At 47.7% G+C, this 27,306-nt stretch overlaps 1 protein-coding gene across 3 annotated transcripts in view; it reads left to right on the top strand.

Moving 5' to 3' along the window:
- Positions 1 to 27,306, top strand: part of NPR1 (natriuretic peptide receptor 1) — an 84,926-nt gene that overhangs the window by 40,451 nt on the left and 17,169 nt on the right. For all 3 annotated transcript variants that reach the window (XM_088461000.1, XM_088461001.1, XM_088460999.1), the window contains 7 exons: positions 8,027 to 8,226; positions 9,207 to 9,317; positions 9,776 to 9,911; positions 19,760 to 19,851; positions 19,918 to 20,053; positions 20,964 to 21,048; positions 22,185 to 22,305. In XM_088461000.1, the coding sequence (XP_088317126.1) occupies positions 8,027 to 8,226; positions 9,207 to 9,317; positions 9,776 to 9,911; positions 19,760 to 19,851; positions 19,918 to 20,053; positions 20,964 to 21,048; positions 22,185 to 22,305 (881 nt within the window). The remainder of the gene's footprint in view (positions 1 to 8,026; positions 8,227 to 9,206; positions 9,318 to 9,775; positions 9,912 to 19,759; positions 19,852 to 19,917; positions 20,054 to 20,963; positions 21,049 to 22,184; positions 22,306 to 27,306) is intronic.

Genomic DNA, 27,306 nt, shown 5'->3' with positions numbered 1-27,306 from the left:
CAATCTGGCATTACTCCGCCGAAATGTCAAATGAAATTAGCAGCACGCAGTGATTTGTTCAATATCTGAACACAGGAGAATAGGCGGCAGCCAGTGTGAGATATCATCCTGGCATTTATGTGACATACATTGTTCCGTTAGCAATCCAGAGATTGGAAAGTAATATAGCCCCACTAGTGGGGTTTCTTGTGCCTTATAATGAGCAATGTTTTCCTAGTTTGTGGTTTAGGCAAAATTATTTGTATAGTGAAAAAAAAATGAATGCGGCGGAGGAATCCTAAAAGTCTCATTTTGTGCAGAATTACATTTTATTACATAGTTGCTCATATGTTCTGCTTGTCCCTCTTCACTGTCTGGTTCCCCTCAGCCTTAAAATATATGTTCTCATCTCTGCCTTTCCAAGTGTCTCGTGACCAAGCCCCTCTCAGTAGCTACCACCGGGGTCGGACTGGCCCACAGGGGTACAGGGGAAATTCCCGGTGGGCCTCACAGCCTGAGGGCCCCACCCCCTCCTCTAGGGGTCATGTTACAGGCTGTGCACTGAATTGTACAATGGAGGGTCAGTTACCTTGTGGATCAGGACCACTGAAAAACATCTGTTCTTGGTTTTCTTCTATAGAAGCTGCACCAATATTTGCCTAATGGTTAGCCAAGCATCTGTGGTGGCTGGCCACACCCACTCTGGTGGATGGAAACACCCCTCTGGTGGATGGACACACCTCCTCTGGTGGATGGACACAGCCCCTCTGGTGGATGGACATACCCCCTCTGGTGGATGACCTGACCACACCCCTTAACCATGGGTCCCCACTACTGAATTCCCCCCGGTAGGCCCTTTATGCCCCAGTCAGACACTGGTTACGACCCAGTCTCTCTCCTTCACCTCCCAGTTCATTGAGTAACTGGCATACAACGGCCGATACCTTTTCGTCTCACGCACTACTTTACCTTCTGCGCCCAAAATTCTATTGACAGTATACTCACTGAAGTGACCAACTAGTTGCTGGTCTCTACACTCATCCTTTTCATGCTCAAAATCAGCTCCAGTGGGTGTTTTGTAGAATAATTTATTTCGGCTGTATTCGCGCACACGGGAAGGAAGTTGGTAATAACCGCTGTACTATAGAGTTTTTCTTTTTACACTTAAATCAAACCTAATGGAGAATGCCATGTTGTGTTATCCAATCAAATGTTAGTAACTTTTCCTACGCTTGTGACCTAGTCGGGTGTAAGTGCGCCTGATGTATACCTGCCGCATACGCTGCTGCCGCGGAGCTGGACGTATCCTCAGATACTCGCATGTCACTATTGTTACGTGCTACTTGTGCGCATATAAATCTAAGGCCGGACAGCAAGAATTGTCCCACTGATGACTGTCGCCTCAACAGCACCCGAACATCCTTCTGCAGGGATCAAGAGGGGAATGTCCACTCTCCAGCCCTTGTTTAAATATCTCATCTTTTTCCACTATCCAGCCACCTCTTCCAACTGCGTTCTGCACGTTCCCTCAGATGCCACCAAATCAATTCACTTCCCATAAATATGTCAGAATATGCGCAGAGATAGGTGCCCAACGTCACGGGACAGCGGGATGGCTTTTTATATGCGTACGTTGATGACCTTTGCTGTCTGTGATTATTCAGTCTCTGGTACTGCAGGTGAGAGACCCCATGTCATGGCGTCACTTGATACACTGACATTACACCCTCCTGCCCCCCGCGTGCCGCAGCAGGAGCAGTTAGAGAAGTGTAAATAATGAGATGTGGGATGTTCACACATCCATTATTCATCAGGTAAACATTGTGCTCGCCATTAGCATTTTAATCACAGATAAGCACTGGAGGCTCGGAAGGAGAGACGCTGCTGTGCCACCCTGGGGGTGCAGCTGGTGACAGTGGCGTTTATCCTCCCTGCAGTCCCTTCTATTTTCTTCCTTCTCGTGTATCTCTCCGACCATCCTCGGCCTCACAAGCTTACCAGCCATCATCTTTATACGCATCTGCCAGTTCTTCTACAGGGGCCTGTTTAGTTGTGAGTCTCTGCTTTGGAGACATACTGTCGTTGGGCCTCTGCCCTCGTGTGGATTTAGCTGGCAGGCTTGTGTCTTATCTGTGGATGGCAGCATTGCACTGAAACATTGAGTGGCAGGGTCGTGTTCATTGTTGGTCTGTGGATGGCAGGGATGTGTTGGGTTACTGTCTGGCAGGGTTGTGTTAATCAGTGTCTGGCAGAGATGTGTTGATCAATGGCTGGCAGAGATGTGTTGATCAGTGGCTGGCAGAGAATAGTGTTAATCATTGGCTGGCAGAGATGTATTGATCAGTGACTGGCAGAGTTGTGTTGATCAGTGGCTGGCAGAGATGTGTTGATCAGTGGATGACAGAGATGTGTTAATCAGTGACTGGCAGAGTTGTGTTGATCAGTGGCTGGCAGAGATGTATTGATCAGTGACTGGCAGAGTTGTGTTGATCAGTGGCTGGCAGAGATGTGTTGATCAGTGGATGACAGAGATGTGTTGATCAGTGGCTGGCAGAGATGTGTTGATCAGTGGATGGCAGAGTTGTGTTGATCAGTGGCTGGCAGAGTTGTGTTGATCAGTGACTGGCAGAGTTGTGTTGATCAGTGGCTGGCAGAGATGTGTTGATCAGTGGATGGCAGAGATGTGTTGATCAGTGGATGGCAGAGATGTGTTAATCAGTGACTGGCAGAGTTGTGTTGATCAGTGGCTGGCAGAGATGTGTTGATCAGTGAATGGCATAAATGTGTTGGGTTACTGTATGGCAAGGTTGTGTTGATCAGTGACTGGCAGAGATGTGTTGATCAGTGGATGGCAGAGATGTGTTGATCTGTGGATGGCAGAGATGTGTTGATCAGTGGCTGGCAGAGATGTGTTGGGTTACTGTAATGCAGTGTTGTGTTGATCTGTGACTGGCAGGGTTGTGTTGATCAGTGAATGGCATAAATGTGTTGGGTTACTGTATGGCAAGGTTGTGTTGATCAGTGGATGGCAGAGATGTGTTTATTTGTGGCTGGCAGAGATGTGTTGTTCAGTGGCTGGCAGGGCTGTGTTGGGTGACTGGCTGGCAGCGTTGTGTTGATCGGTGGCTGGCAGGGTTGTTTTGGGTGACTGGCAGCATTGTGTTGATCTGTGGCTGGCAGAGATGTGTTGATCAGTTGCTGGCAGGGTTGTGTTGATCTGTGGCTGGCAGAGATGTGTTGATCAGTGGCTGGCAGAGTTGTGTTAATCAGTGGCTGGCAGGGTTGTGTTGATCAGTGGCTGGCAGGGTTGTGTTGGGTGACTGACTGGCAGCGTTGTGTTGATCTGTGGCTGGCAGAGATGTGTTGGATATGCAGGTGGTAGGGATGTATTAGATATATGATTACCAAGGCAGCTCTGTGGATTCAGGCCCTGATTCAGAGCCGGACGCTCTGACAGAGTGCTCGCTCTGAATCAGGGCCGTCCCTGCTCCTTTTTGGAGTGGCCTCCTGGCTGCTCGCATAGTTGTGGGTGACCACCCACAGCTATAGCGAGCGGCCAAAATGATCGTCGCAATGGTCAATACCATCGCGACCATCGGGCTTGCGATGAGACCCTGCGGTAGGGTCTCGCTGCCGCAAGCCCAGGAGTGCTATTGGCTCTATCAGAGCCGAGAGCACTCCCACTGACATCACTAGTGATGTCAGTGGGGCCGGACCCAGACGGTAGGCGTTCCCATGGGAATGCCTCCGTCTGGGCAGCCACGCCCCCGGCACGCCCACCAAAGGGGGCATGCTGTCATTCACCGTCGACAGCACGCCCCCTCTGGTGCGAGACCCTCCGTCGTTATTCGGGTCTCGCGCATGTGCACTTGGGCACCATCGCTCGTGAGCGGGTCTGAATCAGGCCCTCTGTGCTCACCATAGGGAAGAGGATGGTGTAATTCAGAGGTTCCGAAATGCTGTCCTCAAGGCTCCCCAACAGTTCAGGTGTAATGTCGCACGTCCACTATCTGACCCAGGGAAGACAGTATGATTACAACATGGTAATCGTACTGTCATTCCCCATCCCCTGCAGTGCCCTCACTGAGTGATCAGTCGTTCAGTATAGGCACCCTCCGTCATCCCCGAACATGGTCATTCTGTTGTTATTGGCAGATTGACCAGCATGTTCGGGCGATGATTGATGTTGGAAACGACTAACGGGAGCAGCGCATCGCTGGTCGTTTCCGACATTTGCATGCCCGATTTGTAACGAGCGATTGAACGATAACGATGTCGTTATCGTTCAGTCGCTTTGTGTAATTGGGTAGTGGATACCCGCCTTTAGAGAGGCATGGTGGCAATTTCTTTTGGAATCGCAGCTGCATTGATTTGCAAATGTTATCCTCAGCACGCCCCTTGTGCACTTGTGAGCGCCGGGCATTGCCAGCCATGATACGCCCACTTTCAATGTTCGTGAACAAAATTGCCAGTGGACTCAAACACGCCACCATCGGCGCACCATCGCCATCACTATGGGCACTTACAACACCCTTCCGCGGTCCCTGGCACGCCCGTCACACTCCTATGAAATGCCCTTTTTTTGCAATCACTTCCAACCGTCTCCCTGGAACACCCATGGCTATTCGCCACCTGCTGAAATGCGTTCACAACAGCGGTCTCTGCGCACACTCATGCATGCGCTGTGCAATAATCACTCACCTGCGCAAACATCGCCACTGCGTGCAGCTCTGAATCCGTCCGCCGTTCCCTTGCATGTCTCTGTGCATGTCTCACATTTCAGCGCCTGGTGATATTATGCCTATGTGCATGTTTCTTGGCATGTCCATCCACATACATGTTGGCAAAGTGACAGCCGCTAATATTTTGCCTAAACAACTATTTAAACACACATGTTATTCCCATTCCTACCCAAATATATAGCGGCTGCTCCTGCATGTGCCACGCTGCCGTCCTGTGCCCCAGTACTGTACCTCCTGTATAACGCTGCCTTCCTGTGCCCCAGTACTGTACCTCCTGTATAACGCTGCCTTCCTGTGCCCCAGTACTGTACCTCCTGTATAACGCTGCCTTCCTGTGCCCCAGTACTGTACCTCCTGTATAACGCTGCCGTCCTGTGCCCCAGTACTTGTCCTCCTGTATAACGCTGCCTTCCTGTGCCCCAGTACTGTTCCTCCTGTATAACGCTGCCTTCCTGTGCCCCAGTACTGTTCCTCTTGTATAACGCTGCCTTCCTGTGCCCCAGTACTGTACCTCTTGTATAACGCTGCCGTCCTGTGCCCCAGTACTTGTCCTCCTGTATAACGCTGCCTTCCTGTGCCCCAGTACTGTTCCTCCTGTATAACGCTGCTGTCCTGTGCCCCAGTACTTGTCCTCCTGTATAACGCTGCCTTCCTGTGCCCCAGTACTGTTCCTCCTGTATAACGCTGCCTTCCTGTGCCCCAGTACTGTTCCTCCTGTATAACGCTGCCTTCCTGTGCCCCAGTACTGTTCCTCCTGTATAACGCTGCCTTCCTATGCCCCAGTACTGTTCCTCCTGTATAACGCTGCCTTCCTGTGCCCCAGTACTTGTCCTCCTGTATAACGCTGCCTTCCTGTGCCCCAGTACTGTACCTCCTGTATAACGCTGCCTTCCTATGCCCCAGTACTGTTCCTCCTGTATAACGCTGCCTTCCTGTGCCCCAGTACTTGTCCTCCTGTATAACGCTGCCTTCCTGTGCCCCAGTACTGTTCCTCCTGTATAATGCTGCCTTCCTGTGCCCCAGTACTGTTCCTCCTGTATAATGCTGCCTTCCTGTGCCCCAGTACTGTTCCTCCTCTATAACGCTGCCTTCCTGTGCCCCAGTACTGTACCTCTTGTATAACGCTGCCGTCCTGTGCCCCAGTACAGTTCCTCCTGTATAACGCTGCCGTCTTGTGCCCCAGTACTGTTCCTTCTGTATAACGCTGCCTTCCTGTGCCCCAGTACTGTACCTCCTGTATAACGCTGCCTTCCTGTGCCCCAGTACTGTTCCTCCTGTATAACGCTGCCTTCCTGTGCCCCAGTACTGTACCTCCTGTATAACGCTGCCTTCCTGTGCCCCAGTACTGTACCTCTTGTATAACGCTGCCGTCCTGTGCCCCAGTACAGTTCCTCCTGTATAACGCTGCCTTCCTGTGCCCCATTACTGTTCCTCCTGTATAATGCTGCCGTCCTGTGCCCCAGTACTGTACCTCCTGTATAACGCTGCCATCCTGTGCCCCAGTACTGTTCCTCCTGTATAACGCTGCCTTCCTGTGCCCCAGTACTGTACCTCCTGTATAACGCTGCCTTCCTGTGCCCCAGTACTGTTCCTCCTGTATAACGCTGCCGTCCTGTGCCCCAGTACGTACCTCCTGTATAACGCTGCCGTCCTGTGCCCCATTACTGTTCCTCCTGTATAATGCTGCCGTCCTGTGCCCCAGTACTGTTCCTCCTGTATAATGCTGCCTTCCTGTGCCCCAGTACTGTTCCTCCTGTATAGCGCTGCCTTCGGGTGCCCCAGTACTGTACCTCCTGTATAATGTTATATCTGTCTTATTACTTTGTTTCCGTAACCTCCTTATTCTGCTGGTGGGGGTCGCATTTCCTCCGCTCATAGAGAGAGAGTTGTTATCCTGAAACTTATCTTTAAGGGGAAAATAAGTACTTGTAGGTGGAAGATTGTAGAGTATCTCCATATCGCTGCCAGCCCTTACATGTGCTTTCTGGAATTACTAAGAAGTAAGGACCCATTAATGCAAGAACTGTCTGACCGGATGGATGGATATGAGATAGATAGATAGATATGAGATAGATAGATAGATAGATAGATAGATAGATAGATAGATAGATAGATAGATAGATAGATAGACAGGTATGAGATAGATAGATAGATAGATAGATAGATAGATAGATAGATATGATAGAGAGAGATATGAGATAGATAGATAAATATTAGATAGATATGATAGATAGATAGATAGATAGATAGATAGATAGATAGATAGATAGATAGATAGATAGATAGGAGATATTATAGATAGATATGAGATAGATAGATAAATATTAGATATGAGATAGATAGATAAATATTAGATATGAGATAGATAGATATGAGATAGATAGATAAATATTAGATATGAGATAGATAGATATTAGATATGAGATAGATATGAGATAGATAGATAAATATTAGATATGAGATAGATAGATAGATATGAGATAGATAGATAAATATGAGATAAGAGATAGATAGATAGATAGATAGATATGAGATAGATAGATAAATATTAGATATGAGATAGATAGATATTAGATATGAGATAGATAGATATGAGATAGATAGATAGATAAATATTAGATATGAGATAGATAGATAGATAGATATGAGATAGATAGATAGATAGATAGATAGATAGATAGATAGATAGATAGATATTAGATATGAGATAGATAGATAGATATATATTAGATATGAGATAGATGTAGATAGATATTAGATATGAGATAGATATTAGATATGAGATAGATAGATAGATAGATAGATATTAGATATGAGATAGATAGATAAATATTAGATATGAGATAGATATGAGATAGATAGATATGAGATAAATAGACTTTCTCCTGTGTCCCTATCATCTCTCCAGGCATGCTACTGGAGGGTTGCGGCCAATACCCTGACAGTTTGGATGCCGGCACCTAGAATGCCAGTGCCGGAATCCCGATGGTAAGTAGTGGGGTTAGGGGGAGGGTTAGGATACTCACCGACAGGTGTCGGCATCCCGGCATCACTGACCGACAGGTGTCGGCATCGGGATTCTGACCGCTGAGATCCAGAGCGTCTGCATCCTGTACCCAACTCCTCCTTGGCGGCTCGCTTTGGTCGTACAGCGCTGCGGAAGACGAAGGGATGATAAAATATATGAATAAACCGTTTCCTTATGCGCTGGGCACCGCCAGTGACTGCCGCGTCTTACTGTAATTACAGAATTCTGTTCCCCTATTCCATCATTTTTTAACCCTCTTTTCGTCTCTCTCCCCCAGTCGTCTATACGTGCTGCTCTCCGGACATCTTCCGCCATCTCATGCTGCACGCGCTAAAGCATGACCTCTGCGCCGGGGATTACGTATTCTTCTACATCGATATCTACGGTGCCAGCCTCCAGGGCTCCAGCTTCCCAGACTACCAGCGGCCCTGGTATAGAGGAGATGAGGATGATGTCAGGGCGAAGGAGGCGTTTAAGGTAAACACAATCCTCCATCTTTCCCCAGTAACCTTGGGACCTATGTAGCTTATTTCTGAGACCCCTCTCAGAAATGTTGTTAGGGTAATTTGTATGCGTTCCTCTGGAAGCCATCTTTGTTCTGTGTCTCGCCATGTCTATCTGCACCAGGCCCCGAGCCCCCACACTTTCACCCTCTCAGCCAGGAAGATGCTGGGTATTCCTGCGTGCCAGGCGAGCAGAGAGGACATAACTGAGTGGATCCTTTGGGGCAGGAGATGTAGCGATGGGGAACTGGGAGTGAGTGGGAGAGGAATGGACCAGAGGAGACAGGAACTGAGGGATGGTGGTAATAATAGAGAGAGAAGCTTTAGTGCTATGGGAGACATGAGAGAGAAGTGGTGACCTGGATATAAGAACATGAGAAACAACACAATGGCTGAGGTAAAAATGCCAGTTTATTAGAAGAAGAACAGGTTGGGGGCTTAGAAAACTGAGGGGGGGGAGAATGATTGGACTGAGGCCCCACTAGGCCTAGAGTTGTGCTGTATATTTTGGACAAAGAGTCAGGTATATTGATGCCCGTCCCAGGGCATCCTGCCCCAACTTGGGAGCTGTCACCCAGGAACGTTACACACCCCAAACTCTGCTTACCTGCCCGAAAGGGGTTAACCTAGGGGGCTTATTGAGCTGCTGGGTGTGTGCGGTGAGCCTTCCCGTGTCAGGAGGGGGTTAAGCAATATGTTGTATTTACCAGGGGTATTCAACACGCAGCACTCCAGCTACTGTGGAACTGCACATCCCAGCATGCCCTGACACAGTTTTAGCATGTTCTAATAAAAAAGATGTGTCAGGGATTGCTGGTATGTGTAGTTCCACAGCAGCTGGAGGGCAGCATACTGACTGTATTTGCTTACTATGTGATGAATGCACCATCTGGGCGCTGAGTGTCTGTAACGAGCCTGTGGAATACTGAGTGAGGTGTTGTCTCTCCCGGTCAGGCAGTGATGATTATCACTTACAAAGAGCCGGAAACCCCCGAATACAAGGAGTTCCTACACGACCTGAGAAGCTACGATAACACCTACAACTACACGAGGGAGGACACCCTGGTGAGTGGGGACCTTGGGGGCCATTATTCTCTTGCTGGTGAGATCCTGGCACCTGTATAACCCTGATTGCTGGGATTAATATCATGTGCTGCGAGAACCTGTGGCTTATTATCTGTGGTGCCCGGGAGGCCAAGGCCCCCTCTCCTGCCTTGAGATGTTTGGAGAGCTCAGTAATTGCACCACTTGGGCCTGATGGGCAATTAATTGTGCACGTCAGCAGGAAATGTTTCATTATCGGGACGTGGGCAAAAGACAAAAGAGATGAAATCTAGGCCAGGAGCCAACGTCAGCAGTGAGAGCTCGGGGGATAGGGAGCGTGCCGAGATGAGAGAGCGCACGTGTGTTGCTCTGGGGCTGGTGGGGTCAGGGAGATCTCCACACTTGGAATTGTGAGTGTGCGAGGAAGTGAGAGTGCGTGCTCATGTGGCATTTTCACGAAGCGCCTGTATTGTTTGCAGATGAACACGGTGGCGGCTGCGTTCTATGACTCGATCATGCTCTACGCTCATGCAGTCAACGAGACTAGGTCCAATGGCTACAGTATGAAGAACGCCTCGGCAGTCACCAACAACATGTGGAACAGAACCTTTAATGGTGAGTCGCGCAGCTTTCTGGAACATCCCAGAGGTCCGGTTGCCTGTGCTCCCTCCCTCCGTGACGCATCTAGAACCCCACTTCTCTGTCCATGTAATAGACCTCCCTGCATCATGCAGGCTCAGTCAGACTCAGACAGACTTTGAGAGCGCCACTGAATGGGCGTGCGAATGGGTACACTTCCACGCCGCAGAGGGAATTTGAACGCAGCCCAGAGGCGGTGGGGGACTTGTCCTAATCCCAGCTATAGAATAACACACAAAAGTGCCGCAGGTAACAAGGGCAGTGCCAATGGCCCCTTACTGTCATGATTAATCAAGGCCAATTTTTAGGAGGACAATTAAAAAGTTAAATGCGATGAATGGGCTGCAGGTTAGATTTGCGGCATTTACACAATTGTACAGATTTTCCTCCACCCCAGACACCTTGCCGCACTCCCAATGCGTGGAGGTGTCCCCCGGGAATGGAGAATACGGCACCTTAAGTCCTTGGTGTGAGCCTGGGAGGGCTGTTCAAGCACAAACCAGGTTCAACATTTCACAAATGTTATTAACATAGACAATGAAAGAAACAAGACAAATGTAAATATTTTTAGAACGTCAGAGGGTGCTAGAACCACAGGTACCCAATAATGGTACGGGCCCATATCCCACTTCTGACACCACCGTAGACTTCCCCATTTAATGAACTTCACACGGCATACCCTCTCCTGCCGCTATATGGTTCCTACACAGGCAGAAGTACGGTAAACAGTGCGCCATCGTGTGGCAGTATAAAGTACTAGAGAGAGACGATGCTGTGTATTACTCCGCAATGACATGCCCTATGCTATCTGCCTATGCTTTGGGCTCCTGATCATATAGGGAGCAGCCCTCTGCCAGCCTCCTGCTGCCTCTCGCTGTCCTTATTAGTAGATCAGGTAACATGAAATGAGATGGACACTAATTACAGCCACTAATGACTATATCTAATGCAGTTACATGGTGCTAGCGGCCAGTTCCTCCCAGACCTAGGCAGCAATTTTATTTCCTCCCTCTGGTGCGATTACATCTCTTATCTACATCATCTCACATTATTTATAGCTCCCTCTCTCCTCGCTTTTTCCATTTCTCCCGTCCACAAAACTTCTCCCAATTTGGAATATTTATTCTGTCTTTGTAACAGTCCCAACCGCCCCGACTGCCGATTACTCTCCAACCTTGGTGTTTATGATATTACATTATGTCAGGAATATTTCACCCTGCAATGGGGCAGGAACTGGCATCGCTGTACAGGGCTGCGTGATATTATAATCCTATAGAAATAAACTCTAATAAACAATCTTAATAATATTAATATTCATTGTAAATTATATTTTAATGTTAAATGTCCATTGGTCTTTCTTTAGAATTCATGAAAGTGAAAGGACATCGGGACTATTATTAGTCCTTATGTCACATTTTACACATTTTAATCCTTAATTTCCATTGGTGTTTATGTGCATTGCATTTTTTATACAGTAGGCCTCTCATTGATAGCGGTGACTAATACCCGTAAAAATAAAGTATTTTCCCATGAGCATAAAAGGGTATACAGCCACCCACCAGCTGGTCATGGTAGGATATTGTGTCCATGCAGTCGCCACGCACTTGTGCCCCTGTGAAAATGGGCGTAATTGCAAGTAAAGGCACAAGAGCAACAAACTGCGCACTGCGGACCTCATTAAGAGCCACTCGCAAAATGCGAGCGCTCGTTCTGAATGAGGGCGGCCGCATCTAAAAAATGATCCGGCCTGCTGGCCGCTCGCTAGGCTGTGGGTGACCACCCACAGCTTTAACGAGCGGCCAGGATGATGGTCGCGATGGTCAAGACCATCGCGACCATCGGGCTTGCAACGAGACCCTTGTGAGAGCTTCTGGCTGTAATAGAGCCGGAAACTCTCCCACTGACATCACTGGTGATGTCAATAGGGCCGCCCACAAACGGCAGGCGTTCGCTTGGGAACGCCTCCGTTTATGAAGCCACCCCCCCGCCACGCCTACAAAACGGGTCTAGTGAACCACGAAGCAAGAGTATTTCTCTCTCGCTCCGGGGCTTGCGCGCGCGCAGTGTGGCCGCTGCGCGTGCGCACAGCCAAACATCGACCCGCGTCCCCAAAAATTTGCACATTTACATTTAGTCCCGTTTCCCCCACACATGCGTCTGTGTACGAGCGTTGCGTCACTGTTTGAAGACAGCATCTGGTGGATATGAATGTTGGCGTGGGTTTTTCCTCCAGATCACCAATCGGATCCATGTGTGTTGCTGATGGATCTCCGTTTGGGGTATGGACACTCTTGTGGGGTCTGCCGCCTCCTATATTAGCATTAATAGTGATAGGAATAAATTGTGCTTTTATAATCAGATGCACCTGGGACTTTGGATTTGCAAATCTCATTTTTGCTGCTTTGATTCCTGAGATAATTGTCCTACTCAGGGTAATTATCCACTCATTAACCAGCCTTTATAGCCCATCCTATGGTTGTGTGGGATATGTGCAGTATTTGCATGTTTAACCCATTCTTTAGCTTGGTGAGATGGGTATAAAGTGTGGGGGAGTGAGTGGAGTTATGCCCACTGGATTGGGCAGTGCCAGGGCACACACAACATTCATTAGAGAAAATTATTTATTTGATGTTTTCCTGTTGTGTATGACATCAGCCTTAATCCTGTCTTCATCTTGTTTAATCAGTTATAGCATTATTTAGTCTTAATCCAGTTTAATCGGTTGTGTCAGTCTTCATCCTTCATCCTGTGTAACCTGCTGCAAGGACTAATATATAGAGAGATATCTGCCTCCAGTACAAATATACAGAGTAATATCTGGCACTAAGACTAATATACAGAACCATATCTGGTGCCAGGACTGATATATAGAGAGATATCTGGTGGCAGAACTGATATACAGAGCCATATCTGTAGCCAGAAATCATATACAGAGCCATATCTGTAGCCAGAAATCATATACAGAGCCAAATCTGGCACCAGGACTGCTATAGAGAACCATATCTGTAGCCAGAAATCATATACAGAGCCATATCTGGTGCCAGGACTGATATACAGAGCCATATCTGTAGCCAGAAATCATATACAGAGCCATATCTGTAGCCAGTACACGTATAAAGAGCCATATCTGGTGCCAGGACTGATATACAGAGCCATATCTGTAGCCAGAAATCATATACAGAGCCATATCTGGTGCCAGGACTGATATACAGAGCCATATCTGTAGCCAGAAATCATATACAGAGCCATATCTGTAGCCAGTACACGTATAAAGAGCCATATCAGGTGCCAGGACTGATATACAGAGCCATATCTGTAGCCAGAAATAATATACAGAGCCATATCTGGTGCCAGGACTGCTATACAGAGCCATGTCTGTAGCCAGAAATCATATACAGAGCCATATCTGTAGCCAGAAATCATATACAGAGCCATATCTGGTGCCAGGACTGATATACAGAGCCATATCTGTAGCCAGTACTCATATACAGAGCCATATCTGGTGCTAGGACTGATATACAGAGCCATATCTGTAGCCAGAACTCATATACAGAGCCATATCTGGTGCCAGAACTGATATACAGAGCCATATTGGTAGCCAGAAATCATATACAGAGCCATATCTGTAGCCAGGACTGCTATACAGAGCCATATCTGGCACCAGGACTAATATATAAAGCCATATCTTGCATCCGGACTAATATACAGAGCCATATCTGGTGCCAGGACTAATATACAAAGCCATATCTTGCATCAGGACTAATAAACAGAGCCATATCTGGCACCAGGACTAATATATAAAGCCATATCTTGCATCCGGACTATTATACAGAGCCATATCTGGTGCCAGGACTGATATACAGAGCCATATCTGGTGCCAGGACTGATGTACAGAGCCATATCTGGTGCCAGGACTGATATACAGAGCCATATCTGGAGCCAGGACTAATATACAGAGCCATATCTGGTGCCAGGACTGATATACAGAGCCATATCTGGTGCCAGGACTAATATACAAAGCCATATCTTGCATCAGGACTAATATACAGAGCCATATCTGGCACCAGGACTAATATATAAAGCCATATCTTGCATCCGGACTAATATACAGAACCATATCTGGTGCCAGGACTGATATACAGAGCCATATCTGGTGCCAGGACTGATATACAGAGCCATATCTGGTGCCAGGACTGATATACAGAACCATATCTGTAGCCAGTACTCGTATACAGAGCCAAATCTGGTGCCAGGACTGATATACAGAGCCATATTTGTAGCCAGAAATCATATACAGAGCCATATCTGGTGCCAGGACTGATATACAGAGCCATATCTGTAGCCAGAAATCATATACAGAGCCATATCTGTAGCCAGTACACGTATAAAGAGCCATATCTGGTGCCAGGACTGATATACAGAGCCATATCTGTAGCCAGAAATCATATACAGAGCCATATCTGGTGCCAGGACTGATATACAGAGCCATATCTGTAGCCAGAAATCATATACAGAGCCATATCTGTAGCCAGTACACGTATAAAGAGCCATATCTGGTGCCAGGACTGATATACAGAGCCATATCTGTAGCCAGAAATAATATACAGAGCCATATCTGGTGCCAGGACTGCTATACAGAGCCATGTCTGTAGCCAGAAATCATATACAGAGCCATATCTGTAGCCAGAAATCATATACAGAGCCATATCTGGTGCCAGGACTGATATACAGAGCCATATCTGTAGCCAGTACTCATATACAGAGCCATATCTGGTGCTAGGACTGATATACAGAGCCATATCTGGTGCCAGAACTGATATACAGAGCCATATCTGGTGCCAGAACTGATATACAGAGCCATATCGGTAGCCAGAAATCATATACAGAGCCATATCTGTAGCCAGGACTGCTATACAGAGCCATATCTGGCACCAGGACTAATATATAAAGCCATATCTTGCATCCGGACTAATATACAGAGCCATATCTGGTGCCAGGACTAATATACAGAGCCATATCTTGCATCAGGACTAATATACAGAGCCATATATGGCACCAGGACTAATATATAAAGCCATATCTTGCATCCGGACTATTATACAGAGCCATATTTGGTGCCAGGACTGATATACAGAGCCATATCTGGTGCCAGGACTGATGTACAGAGCCATATCTGGTGCCAGGACTGATATACAGAGCCATATCTGGAGCCAGGACTAATATACAGAGCCATATCTGGTGCCAGGACTGATATATAGAGCCATATCTGGTGCCAGGACTAATATATAAAGCCATATCTTGCATCCGGACTAATATACAGAACCATATCTGGTGCCAGGACTGATATACAGAGCCATATCTGGTGCCAGGACTGATATACAGAGCCATATCTGGTGCCAGGACTGATATACAGAACCATATCTGGTGCCAGTACTCGTATACAGAGCCATATCTGGTGCCAGGACTAATATACAGAGCCATATTTGTAGCCAGAAATCAAATACAGAGCCATATCTGGTGCCAGGACTGATATACAGAGCCATATCTGTAGCCAGAAATCATATACAGAGCCATATCTGTAGCCAGTACACGTATAAAGAGCCATATCTGGTGCCAGGACTGATATACAGAGCCATATCTGTAGCCAGAAATCATATACAGAGCCATATCTGGTGCCAGGACTGATATACAGAGCCATATCTGTAGCCAGAAATCATATACAGAGCCATATCTGTAGCCAGTACACGTATAAAGAGCCATATCTGGTGCCAGGACTGATATACAGAGCCATATCTGTAGCCAGAAATAATATACAGAGCCATATCTGGTGCCAGGACTGCTATACAGAGCCATGTCTGTAGCCAGAAATCATATACAGAGCCATATCTGTAGCCAGAAATCATATACAGAGCCATATCTGGTGCCAGGACTGATATACAGAGCCATATCTGTAGCCAGTACTCATTTACAGAGCCATATCTGGTGCTAGGACTGATATACAGAGCCATATCTGTAGCCAGAACTCATATACAGAGCCATATCTGGTGCCAGAACTGATATACAGAGCCATATCGGTAGCCAGAAATCATATACAGAGCCATATCTGTAGCCAGGACTGCTATACAGAGCCATATCTGGCACCAGGACTAATATATAAAGCCATATCTTGCATCAGGACTAATATACAGAGCCATATCTGGCACCAGGACTAATATATAAAGCCATATCTTGCATCCGGACTATTATACAGAGCCATATCTGGTGCCAGGACTGATATACAGAGCCATATCTGGTGCCAGGACTGATGTACAGAGCCATATCTGGTGCCAGGACTGATATACAGAGCCATATCTGGAGCCAGGACTAATATACAGAGCCATATCTGGTGCCAGGACTGATGTACAGAGCCATATCTGGTGCCAGGACTAATATACAAAGCCATATCTTGCATCAGGACTAATATACAGAGCCATATCTGGCACCAGGACTAATATATAAAGCCATATCTTGCATCCGGACTAATATACAGAACCATATCTGGTGCCAGGACTGATATACAGAGCCATATCTGGTGCCAGGACTGATATACAGAGCCATATCTGGTGCCAGGACTGATATACAGAACCATATCTGTAGCCAGTACTCGTATACAGAGCCATATCTGGTGCCAGGACTGATATACAGAGCCATATTTGTAGCCAGAAATCATATACAGAGCCATATCTGGTGCCAGGACTGATATACAGAGCCATATCTGTAGCCAGAAATCATATACAGAGCCATATCTGTAGCCAGAAATCATATACAGAGCCATATCTGGTGCCAGGACTGATATACAGAGCCATATTTGTAGCCAGAAATCATATACAGAGCCATATCTGGTGCCAGGACTGATATACAGACCCATATCTGTTGCCAGGACTGATATACAGACCCATATCTGTTGCCAGGACTGATATACAGAGCCATATCTGTTGCCAGGACTGATATACAGAACCATATCTGTAGCCAGTACTCATATACAGAACCGTATCTGGTGCCAGGACTGATATACGGAACCATATCTGTAGCTAGTACACGTATACAGAGCCATATCTGGTGCCAGGACTGATATACAGAGCCATATCTGGTGCCAGGACTAATATACAGAGCCATATCTGTAGCCAGAACTCATATACAGAGCCATATCTGTAGCCAGAACTCCTATACAGAGCCATATTTGGTGCCAGGAGTAATATACAGAATACAGAGCCATATCTGGTGCCAGGACTGCTATACAGAGCCATATCTGGCACCATGACTAATATATAAAGCCATATCTTGCATCCGGACTAATATACAGAGCCATATCTGGTGCCAGGACTGATATACAGAGACATATCTGGTGCCAGGACTGATATACAGAGCCATATCTTGCATCAGGACTATTATACAGAGCCATATCTGGCACCAGGACTAATATACAAAGCCATATCTTGCATCAGGACTAATATACAGAGCCATATCTGGCACCAGGACTAATATACAGAGCCATATCTGGCGCCAGGACTAATATACAGAACCATATCTGGTGCCAGGACTGATATACAGAGCCATATCTGGTGCCAAGACTGATATACAGAGCCATATCTGGTGCCAGGACTGATATACAGAGCTATATCTGGTGCCAGGACTGATATACAGAGCCATATCTGGTTCCAGGACTGATATACAAAGCCATATCTTGCATCAGGACTAATATACAGAGCCATATCTGGTGCCAGGACTAATATATAAAGCCATATCTTGCATCCGGACTAATATACAGATCCATATCTGGAGCCAGGACTAATATACTGAGAGCCATATCTGGTGCCAGGACTGAAAGCCATATCTTGCATCAGGTCTAATATACAGAGCCATATCTGGTGCCAGGACTAATATACAAAGCCATATCTTGCATCAGGACTAATATACAGAGCCATATCTGGCACCAGGACTAATATACAGAGCCATATCTGGCGCCAGGACTAATATACAGAACCATATCTGGTGCCAGGACTGATATACAGAGCCATATCTGGTGCCAGGACTGATATACAGAGCCATATCTGGTGCCAGGACTGATATACAGAGCCATATCTGGAGCCAGGACTAATATACAGAGCCATATCTAGTTCCAGGACTGATATACAAAGCCATATCTTGCATCAGGACTAATATACAGAGCCATATCTGGTGCCAGGACTAATATACAAAGCCATATCTTGCATCAGGACTAATATACAGAGCCATATCTGGTGCCAGGACTAATATATAAAGCCATATCTTGCATCCGGACTAATATACAGATCCATATCTGGAGCCAGGACTAATATACAGAGCCATATCTGGTGCCAGGACTGATACACAAAGCCATATCTTGCATCAGGACTAATATACAGAGCCATATCTGGTGCCAGGACTAATATACAAAGCCATATCTTGCATCAGGACTTATATACAGAGCCATATCTGGTGCCAGTACTAATCTACAAAGCCATATCTTGCATCAGGACTAATATACAGAGCCATATCTGGCACCAAGACTAATATATAAAGCCATATCTTGCATCCGGACTAATATACAGATCCATATCTGGTGCCAGGACTGATATACAGAGCCATATCTGGAGCCAGGACTGATATACAGAGCCATATCTGGTGCCAGGACTGATATACAGAGCCATATTTGGAGCCAGGACTCATATACAGAGCCATATCTGGTGCCAGGACTGATATACAGAGCTATATCTGGTGCCAGGACTGATATACAGAGCCATATCTGGAGCCAGGACTGATATACAGAGCCATATCTTGCATCAGGGCTGATATACAGAGCTATATATGGTACCAGGACTAATATACAGAGCTATATATGGTGCCAGGACTGATATACAGAGCTGTATATGGTGCCAGGACTGATATACAGAGCTATATATGGTGCCAGGACTGATATACAGAGCGATATATGGTGCCAGGACTGATATACAGAGCGATATATGGTGCCAGGACTGATATACAGAGCGATATATGGTGCCAGGACTAATATACAGAGCTATATATGGTGCCATGACTAATATACAGAGCTATATATGGTACCAGGACTAATATACAGAGCTATATATGGTGCCAGGACTGATATACAGAGCGATATATGGTGCCAGGACTAATATACAGAGCTATATATGGTGCCAGGACTAATATACAGAGCTATATATGGTACCAGGACTAATATACAGAGCTATATATGGTACCAGGACTAATATACAGAACTATATATGGTGCCAGGACTGATATACAGAACTATATATGGTGCCAGGACTGATATACAGAACTATATATGGTGCCAGGACTGATATACAGAACTATATATGGTGCCAGGACTGATATACAGAGCTATGTATGGTGCCAGGACTAATATACAGAGCTATGTATGGTACCAGGACTAATATAGAGAACTATATATGGTGCCAGGACTGATATACAGAGCTATATATGGTGCCAGGACTGATATACAGAGCTATATATGGTGCCAGGACTGATATACAGAGCTATATATGGTGCCAGGAGTAGTGATAGGGAGCGGGTTGTAGTCGCTAGACATGTGCCAGAATACATTTTACTGAGCACTGATGTAGCCGCTAATGTTACGTTTGTATAATTATATTTCATCTATGCCCAGACAGTGCTTACAATTGGGCTCGGTAGCTGAGAGTGAGCAACGGGGAACAGTTTCGTCTGGATCCCCGGCAGCTACGATACACAGGCCCTATAGCATCACTAACACTCTGCTTGTGTCACAGGGGTGTCCGGCTTCATGACCATCGATGACAATGGGGACCGGGAAAATGACTATTCCCTGTGGGACTTGTCCAAGACTAGTGGAGACTTCCAGGTAGGACACAGGCCGGGAAGTGGTCCCCAGTATGGCAGCCGGTGACTCTTTGTCTTGTGCCCGCAGATTGTGGCCAACTACAATGGAACCTTAAAGAAAATCATCCAAGTGCCTGGCCGAGAGATCCACTGGCCGGGCAAAGGGGTCCCAAAGGACGTACCCGACTGTGGTTTTGATGGCAACAACCCAGAGTGCATGAAGAGTAAGTATGTGTCCTTTGTGTGTCACGTGCTGGATTCCTACTTGTGGTGTTGGTGCCATATACTGTATGTAGCTGGTGGACGCGAGTAGTATAAAGTGTCGGTCCGTGTACAGCCCCCGCATGTGCAGAAAAGCGTCTTGTTTAGCGAGTCAAAGCGGTGCGTCCACTCGCAGGCGGAACCGGGCCCAACAATGGCTCTCAGACTGCGCCTCATTGCCAGCAGCAAAAAAAACCCCGAAAAATAAAACAGCAATATTTTTGTTTTATTGCTTTGCCGTGGCGCCGTTGCCATCCGTAAAATCTGCCAGTTTTCGCTGGTGATAGCGTTCCCATTCTGTATAACAAGGGCGCAGAGGGTGATGATGGTGGTTACAGAAAAGGAACCCTTACACCTCCGGGACAGTATTGCCAGGGCAGCTGGAAACGGTATGAATTACCGCCTGACGCATCCGAGTCGTACTGCGCATTCGCCAAGGTACTTTGCCGTAGTCGCTCGCAGCGAGTACTGATTCGCAGTGTGACTGACAGACAGGGAGCGTTTGCGGGAGGTAAAGTGGAGTGTCAGCAAAAAAAAACAGGCGTGTCGGCACCACTGCAGGGGTGTGTCGCATCCTTCGTCTGCCATACCGTAGGCAAGGAATATGGCTCCGGCGCCTCAGTTCCTTCGCCCATTCTGCACGACCAGAGAGTTAATCGGGACTGCTAACATCGAATGATCTGCGAGCGATACCGACTCTTTGTACCTAGGTGCTTGGATTTGCGAATCTCGATACAAATCCTGGCAACTGCGACCTTTGCATGTTTTCGCCCAGCAAATGTCACGGTGTGCGCGCCGTCTGGCGCTGTGCTGTCATCATCATCATCCGTAGGGCAACATATAACGTCTACCCCCTGTGTTCCTTTCTTACAGCAAGCTTCTCCATCCTGGAGGTCACGTCTATAGTGATTTGCATTATCCTGCTGGTGATCGCCATCTCGTCCATCTTCATATACAGGTATTCTAGGCAGACGCTCTCAACTTGTTCTACTTGGCTCGTCTTGTATTCCCGCTGCCTCGGCCTCGCAGCTGCTAATTGAAAACGGGTATTCTCAGGACGGAGGCGGAGAGGAGAGGGAGGGAGAGGTGTCATTAGGTGCCTGCAGATCTGGTTCTTGTTTCCATGAGAGCTGTAATTGGATGGGAGCGCTGTGTGACTCTAGCTTTCAGAACTGAGGAGGTAATGTACGGGGATTAGGGACGGTGGTGCCGGCCCTTACAGGAGATGCTGCAGGGGATAATTAAGACCCGTAGGGAGCCACCGATAGAGGCCGGCTGTTGTACGGGGCAGGCAGGAACTGAAAATGGCTCACGTGAGCTTGCAATCTAAGAGGTGTAGAGAACATGTCACACATAAGGAAGCAAGGATTACACCTGTATAATGGGAGAGCCTGCGGCCACTGTAAGGGGGGGGGGAGTGTTATCCGCCACTAATGATAAAGCAGTCACCGGTGACTTCCATTTCTGTGCAGCTGCTGTGGACGGGGTACGGCTGGGAATAGGGGGAGGCAGTGGGAGGTGGAGACATGATATACTGGGGGTAATGCAATAGGGTGCGACAGTTACAGATTAACAACAGGGCAGCCAGGGCTGTCATCCAGGGGCCCCCACACACACAGGGTCCCCCCCTACATACACACGTAGCTACATCACCAGTGTGGGGGGCACTATTGCATATGTGAGCTGGGGTTTCTTTGTGGCATAATGTGAACTGGGGGCACTGCATTGCTGGGAGGATTTACACGTTATACTTTGTAATACCAACCCCAACATGTTATAGTGAACGTTTTGGGTTTTTAGATATATTTTTTATTAAAGCAATGAGTGTATATTGAAAGTTTTATTTGTAGGGGCCCCCACAAGTAGTTGCCCCGGGGCCCCCCCAGGTAGTTGTCCCGGGGCCCCCACAAACCTTAATCTAGCCCTGAGGTGTGAGTTAAAAGTACCAATTGGAAGCGATTCAGCTGCCGGATTTAAATTGGCACAATCATCTTGGCCCGTGACGGTCACTCCAGCATGCGGTGGGGAGTCCATAGACGGGCTATGTTAGGAGATTGCTGCACCTGTCATGTCTCAGTGCCTCTGTCCCCGCAGGAAGCTGCGTCTGGAGAAGGAGTTAGCGGCGGAGCTATGGAAGGTGCGATGGGAGGACATCCAGACCAGCAACATGGAGAAGAATCTGCGCAGGGCGGGCAGCAAACTCACGTTATCATTGGTAACTGAATCAGAACCGTGCTACTCTCACATGCCCGCCTGCCAGCCTGGTCCAAATATGGGGTAACCTGGCCTCAGAGGCTGATTCCCTCGGGGGCCGTACTGTAACAAGAGCATCTTGTCTCGTTCGCTATCTATTTTGCATGTGTAGTACGGCAAATTCGTCACGCCTTGTGCATAGCGATCACTAGACGTCTAGCGCACAGGTATTTGGTGACTGTAGCTGGCTAGCCGCTATAGTTTACAGGGAGGAAGGTGGATAACCCGCCCCCCCCCGATGTGTGGATAATAGGTGCAGATATAACATACCTCCCAACATTGGAATAAAATAAGCCCCAGCCCCGATCCACCCAAACGCACCCCTGATCCGCACAATATCCTCACCTGCCCCCTCACTTTTTGTCCACTTCCATATAAGCTCCTCCCTACCGATTTGGGGTCCGTGAATCAGAACTGAACTGTCAAAATCAGGACAGTTGAGAAGCCTGAATATAGGGACATATTAACTGTCCATAAACGGGGCTGTCATCTCAGCGTGTCACAGGAAAAGGCTACATGGTTAGGAATAATGGGAGAGGTTAATGTTGGACCACACAATAGGTGGAGGAAGCCTTAAGGGCAGGTGTCGGATCTGTGTAGACTTGAAAGCACCAAAATGCGTGGGGTCAACAAGCCTAACAGCATCTCCCAGGTAAGAGAAGACCAGATGGGTGTGATGTAGGCAGCCGGGAATGAACAGTAGTACAGGGAATAAATATTAGAAGTGTAGCAGCCACGGAGGAGGCGGAGGCTCGGCCACAGCGCTGTGGCGAAGTGCGTCATTAAATGGTGCAGCTTACATTGGTGCAGCTCTGTGTATTACCTGTTTCCATTCTGTGTTATGTTACACTCTGAGCCCTTTAATAAATGATACATGTTACACCCATAACGACTTGATTTGTATTTTCTACTGCCGATTGGCCAGACATTTGTCAACAAAGGGCCGTTTTTATTGGCTGTGGATAGTATCTCACCAAGTGCGTAGGTATCTAAGCTCAGTGGCTTGTTTCCTTATTTACAATCACGTACCATGTTATGCTGTTACTCTATCTCAAGACCTGTGAGTACAACGTATACTGGTAATAGGAACTGGGACTTCAACCTTAACCAAACGGCATGTATGGATTATTACCTGGAACCCAATGACTACAAATGAAGTTGCCATCTTGGCGCCTGTTTGCGAGGAAAGACCATGTTTTGAACAGAAGAGGCACCTAGGGAATCTCCCTGGAAGCTTCTCCTAGAATTCTAAGTTACTCTACTGTTTGCATCCATTATTAATGTGTAGGGGCTGGTGCATTGTGAGGGGATGTAGTTATGATACCGGCAGACGCGATACCGCTGGTCTAAATCCTGACAGGGGAAGCCCGACATGGGATTTAAGATAGGCGTCGAAATACTGATGCATATCTTAATCCCAACGCTGGAATCTAGAAGGACGCCGGCCAGAATGAGGTAAGTCCGAGGCACCTTTAGACGTCTGGGGGGAGGGTTAGGTTTAGGTAGTAAAGCAGGGTTAGCATTAGTTTTTTGGGGGGGAAGCTAGAGTTAGGGGAGGGTTAGGCTACAACAGGGATGGGCAACCTCAGGCCCAGGGGCCGTATAAGGCCCCCAGAATCATTTCATCTGGCCCTTGGAGCTTTTTTATGCTAGCCTCATCTGGATAGCAGGGTGCCTAGAATGTCACCCTGCAGCCAGAATCTATGCAGCAATGCCATCTGGAGCGTCCTTAGGACACTTCTGACGGTCACATCGCTGCCCTTACAGCTCCCCGAAGCATCCTCAGGATGCTCCGGGCATTGCTGTAGTCACTGGCAATTGTGGCCCCGTCCCCGTGTGACATCACATGGAGGGGGCGTGGCCTGCATCGGGCCCGCAAATAATGTTATATATATATCAAAATGGCCCTCGGCAGAAAAAAGGTTCCCCACCCCTGGGTTACAAGGAGGGTTAGGAGGAGAAGGAGGGAGGGTAAGTATACTTACCCGACCCCTGTCTGTATACCAACCATCAGAATTTCGCTGTCGATATTTTTGACAGGAGGCATCCCGACAGCCTCCATTACATTCTGATTCCATTGTGAGTACTACACTCTGAGCTGTGTAGCGCATTGTGTGCGTAATTCCTCACGCGCACATCTGCACCAATGCTTGTGTGTGTGATTCTGGCACTTCCGCTCGCCTGCACCCGAAGAGGCGAGACAGGGGAGGACAAGGGTGCTCTATTATAGGCCGAATATGGTAGGGGCGTGTTTGCGCAATAGTCAGCACCTGCAGACCGGGGCACAGATAAAATATATACCTGTGAAAGCTCTTTTACTGCTGGCTGCGAATACCGGATGGCGGTGGTTATCAGCAATAGCGAACCTCTTATGATTGGCTGATTTCAATGCACTGTTGACCCTGATTGGTGGTTCGTTTATTACTTGTGTTTTAGAACGTATTTATGTTTGGACATGAGATGGGGAGTTTTGCTGTACTAGAGAGGTTTATTATGTGTATGTGACCTATGCCAGGCGTAACCTGGGCACATACGCTATTGGTGCCTACCTGCACGCATCTTGGTGTAGTCACAGTTTTGCATATGGACGCAATTGCTCCCCCTGGCACCAGCCCCCTACAGCTTAAACATAGAACGAGAGACATAGGGCCTGATTCATAGGACGGTAACGCAGGGAAGCGGCTGGGCGTTACCATCCAACGCCAATGCAGCAGGAGCGGTCTGTAGGGAATAGACACCTCCTTGCTGCAGCTGCGATCCCAGCGCTGCGTCCGTATACGCTGCCTCTGATCACCATGGCGACCATCGGTTGGTCCTGTGGCCTGGCCGGTTCCTGGCAGCTTAATGCGCGGACAGGAAATCTGTGTGCCACCCGTAAATAGGGGCAACGCACCTCGCTTTCCAAGAACGGTGACCAGCCACACCCCCAAACGCCGCAGCCTACAGTCACGCTGCAGCTTGTGTGATCTGCCAGTGAGATTGCAGAACGTGTCCTGCGCATGTGCAGACCCCAAAATATCGGAGATGTGCGCTAACCAGTGGGGTGTGCGTACCCCCCTGAATCAAGCCTGTAATTGGGCGCTGGGGTTGGGATGGAGACGCATTAGGCCTATACGCCGTTTCCTAAATCTTCCTATTCCTGCAATATACACCATCAGGGGCGGAGTGGCATTGCCCCCTCTGCTCTGTGCCAACGTATCGGCATCACTGCCACCAGCTGGGTCACTATACAATATACTCTGTATTATATACCCTCATTAGATCATGTTATTATGTGTTGTGGCTACTGAACTGGTTCTGCTCGCTGTGTACTTCCCTCAGCCATCACCCACAGCTCCTGTACGTCCGTTCTGTCCTTTATGCTGTCATGTCCTCATCATGAATTACTCATAGCTCCTCACACCCCCCTGTCCTGCCAGGGGACATCTCCAGCTTCTGTCTTCTTTATCCTGTCCCCTATCTGTCCAGTCCCCTCAGTCGCTCCGCAGTTCTCCTCTCCAAACCTGCAGACTATCGCTCCCATTCTTACTGCAGCCATTCCATGGCCCCATACTGTCCACTGTGCTACCTCAGCAATTCCGCTGTATACGGTATCTTCCAATATCTATCTCCTCCCATCATTTCCACCTCATTCATCCACTTCTTCACTCACAATATCTCCGGCTCTGCAACAAATATATCCTATTATTACTCGTCCCCCTTCTCCGCTTCAGCCGGAGGCCTTAGTCTACAGCGTGCGTTTTTATGTCAACTGCTCTGAGATGAGCTCCAAGGGGGGCCTAACTGTACTCATTGGGTTAATCCCCCCCCCCACCTATAGACTATTATACCCATAATTCTGACGATTACCTGGCTTCATTTCCATATGACAAAGGTCAGGACAGTAATGTAACATGGGGACATGCTTTCTTACTTACTGACGTTTATGCTCAGTGAGCCCATAGGCATTGCAGGACCAGGCCGACAAGTCCCATTTCTTGCGTCTTGGAAAACACCCCAAGGACGCTGCAGAGCTGAGGGCGAGCCCATGTGCGGAGCGTTTTTTCGTGTAGCACATGTGTGCGCAGCTATAAGCGTTAGAGCCATGTACGGCCTTGTTTCCACAGCGGATCTGGGCTATAACGGGGCATGCTCAGCGAGGGTGGGGGCGGTCGGAATTGGGGGCTATGCAGGGCTGAGCGAACGTGCCAATAAATATGCCTGATTTTAGGTCCATCTTTACACCAAGGATAGGGCTGGCAAAAATGCGCAATGGTGGACGTATAGGGCCCCTCCGGCCACAGAGCTACATACAACGGGTAAATATATGCATTTCGTGTATATGCACGCAAAATACGATAGCAATTCAACACTACGTGCACGCGATACGGTAGAGATTTAACACTATGACTCCTTCGCGATACGGTAGCAATTCAACACTATATGCACGCCATACAGTAGCAATTCAACACTCGTTGAGTTGCTACCGTAGTGCAAATGAGTCAAGGAGTGTTGAATTGCTACCGTATGGCGTGCATATAGTGTTGAATTGCTACCGTATTGCGAAGGAGTCATACGGTAGCAATTCAACACTATATGCGCGTGATACCGTAGCAATTTAACACTATATGCACGCCATACGGTAGCAATTCAACACTCCGCGACTCCTTCGCATTACCGTAGCAATTCAACACTATATGCACGCCATACGGTAGCAATTCAACACTCCGAGACTACTGCTCAATACAGTAGCAATTCAATACCATATGCACACGATACGGAAGCAATTCAGCTCTTTGTTACTCCTGGAGGGTAGACCTCAATGTCTTCCCAAGTCACCTCCTGCCATTTTGGTTTATGAAGACGTCATCTTCAAATACAGAGACAATGGCATCGCCAAGGTCATCGCCCCCTCTGGCCTATGCCAGCTCTTTCCTACACCACCCCAGTGTGTCCTTCCATCACACACTTTGTGATTGGACCT

The sequence above is a fragment of the Taudactylus pleione genome, unplaced genomic scaffold (genome assembly GCF_031769625.1).
Source record: "Taudactylus pleione unplaced genomic scaffold, aTauple2 ptg000997l, whole genome shotgun sequence".
NCBI classification, from domain to species: Eukaryota; Metazoa; Chordata; class Amphibia; order Anura; family Myobatrachidae; genus Taudactylus; species Taudactylus pleione.
Note: the sequence above shows the minus strand (reverse complement) of the source record. Positions and strands in the feature narration are given on the sequence as shown.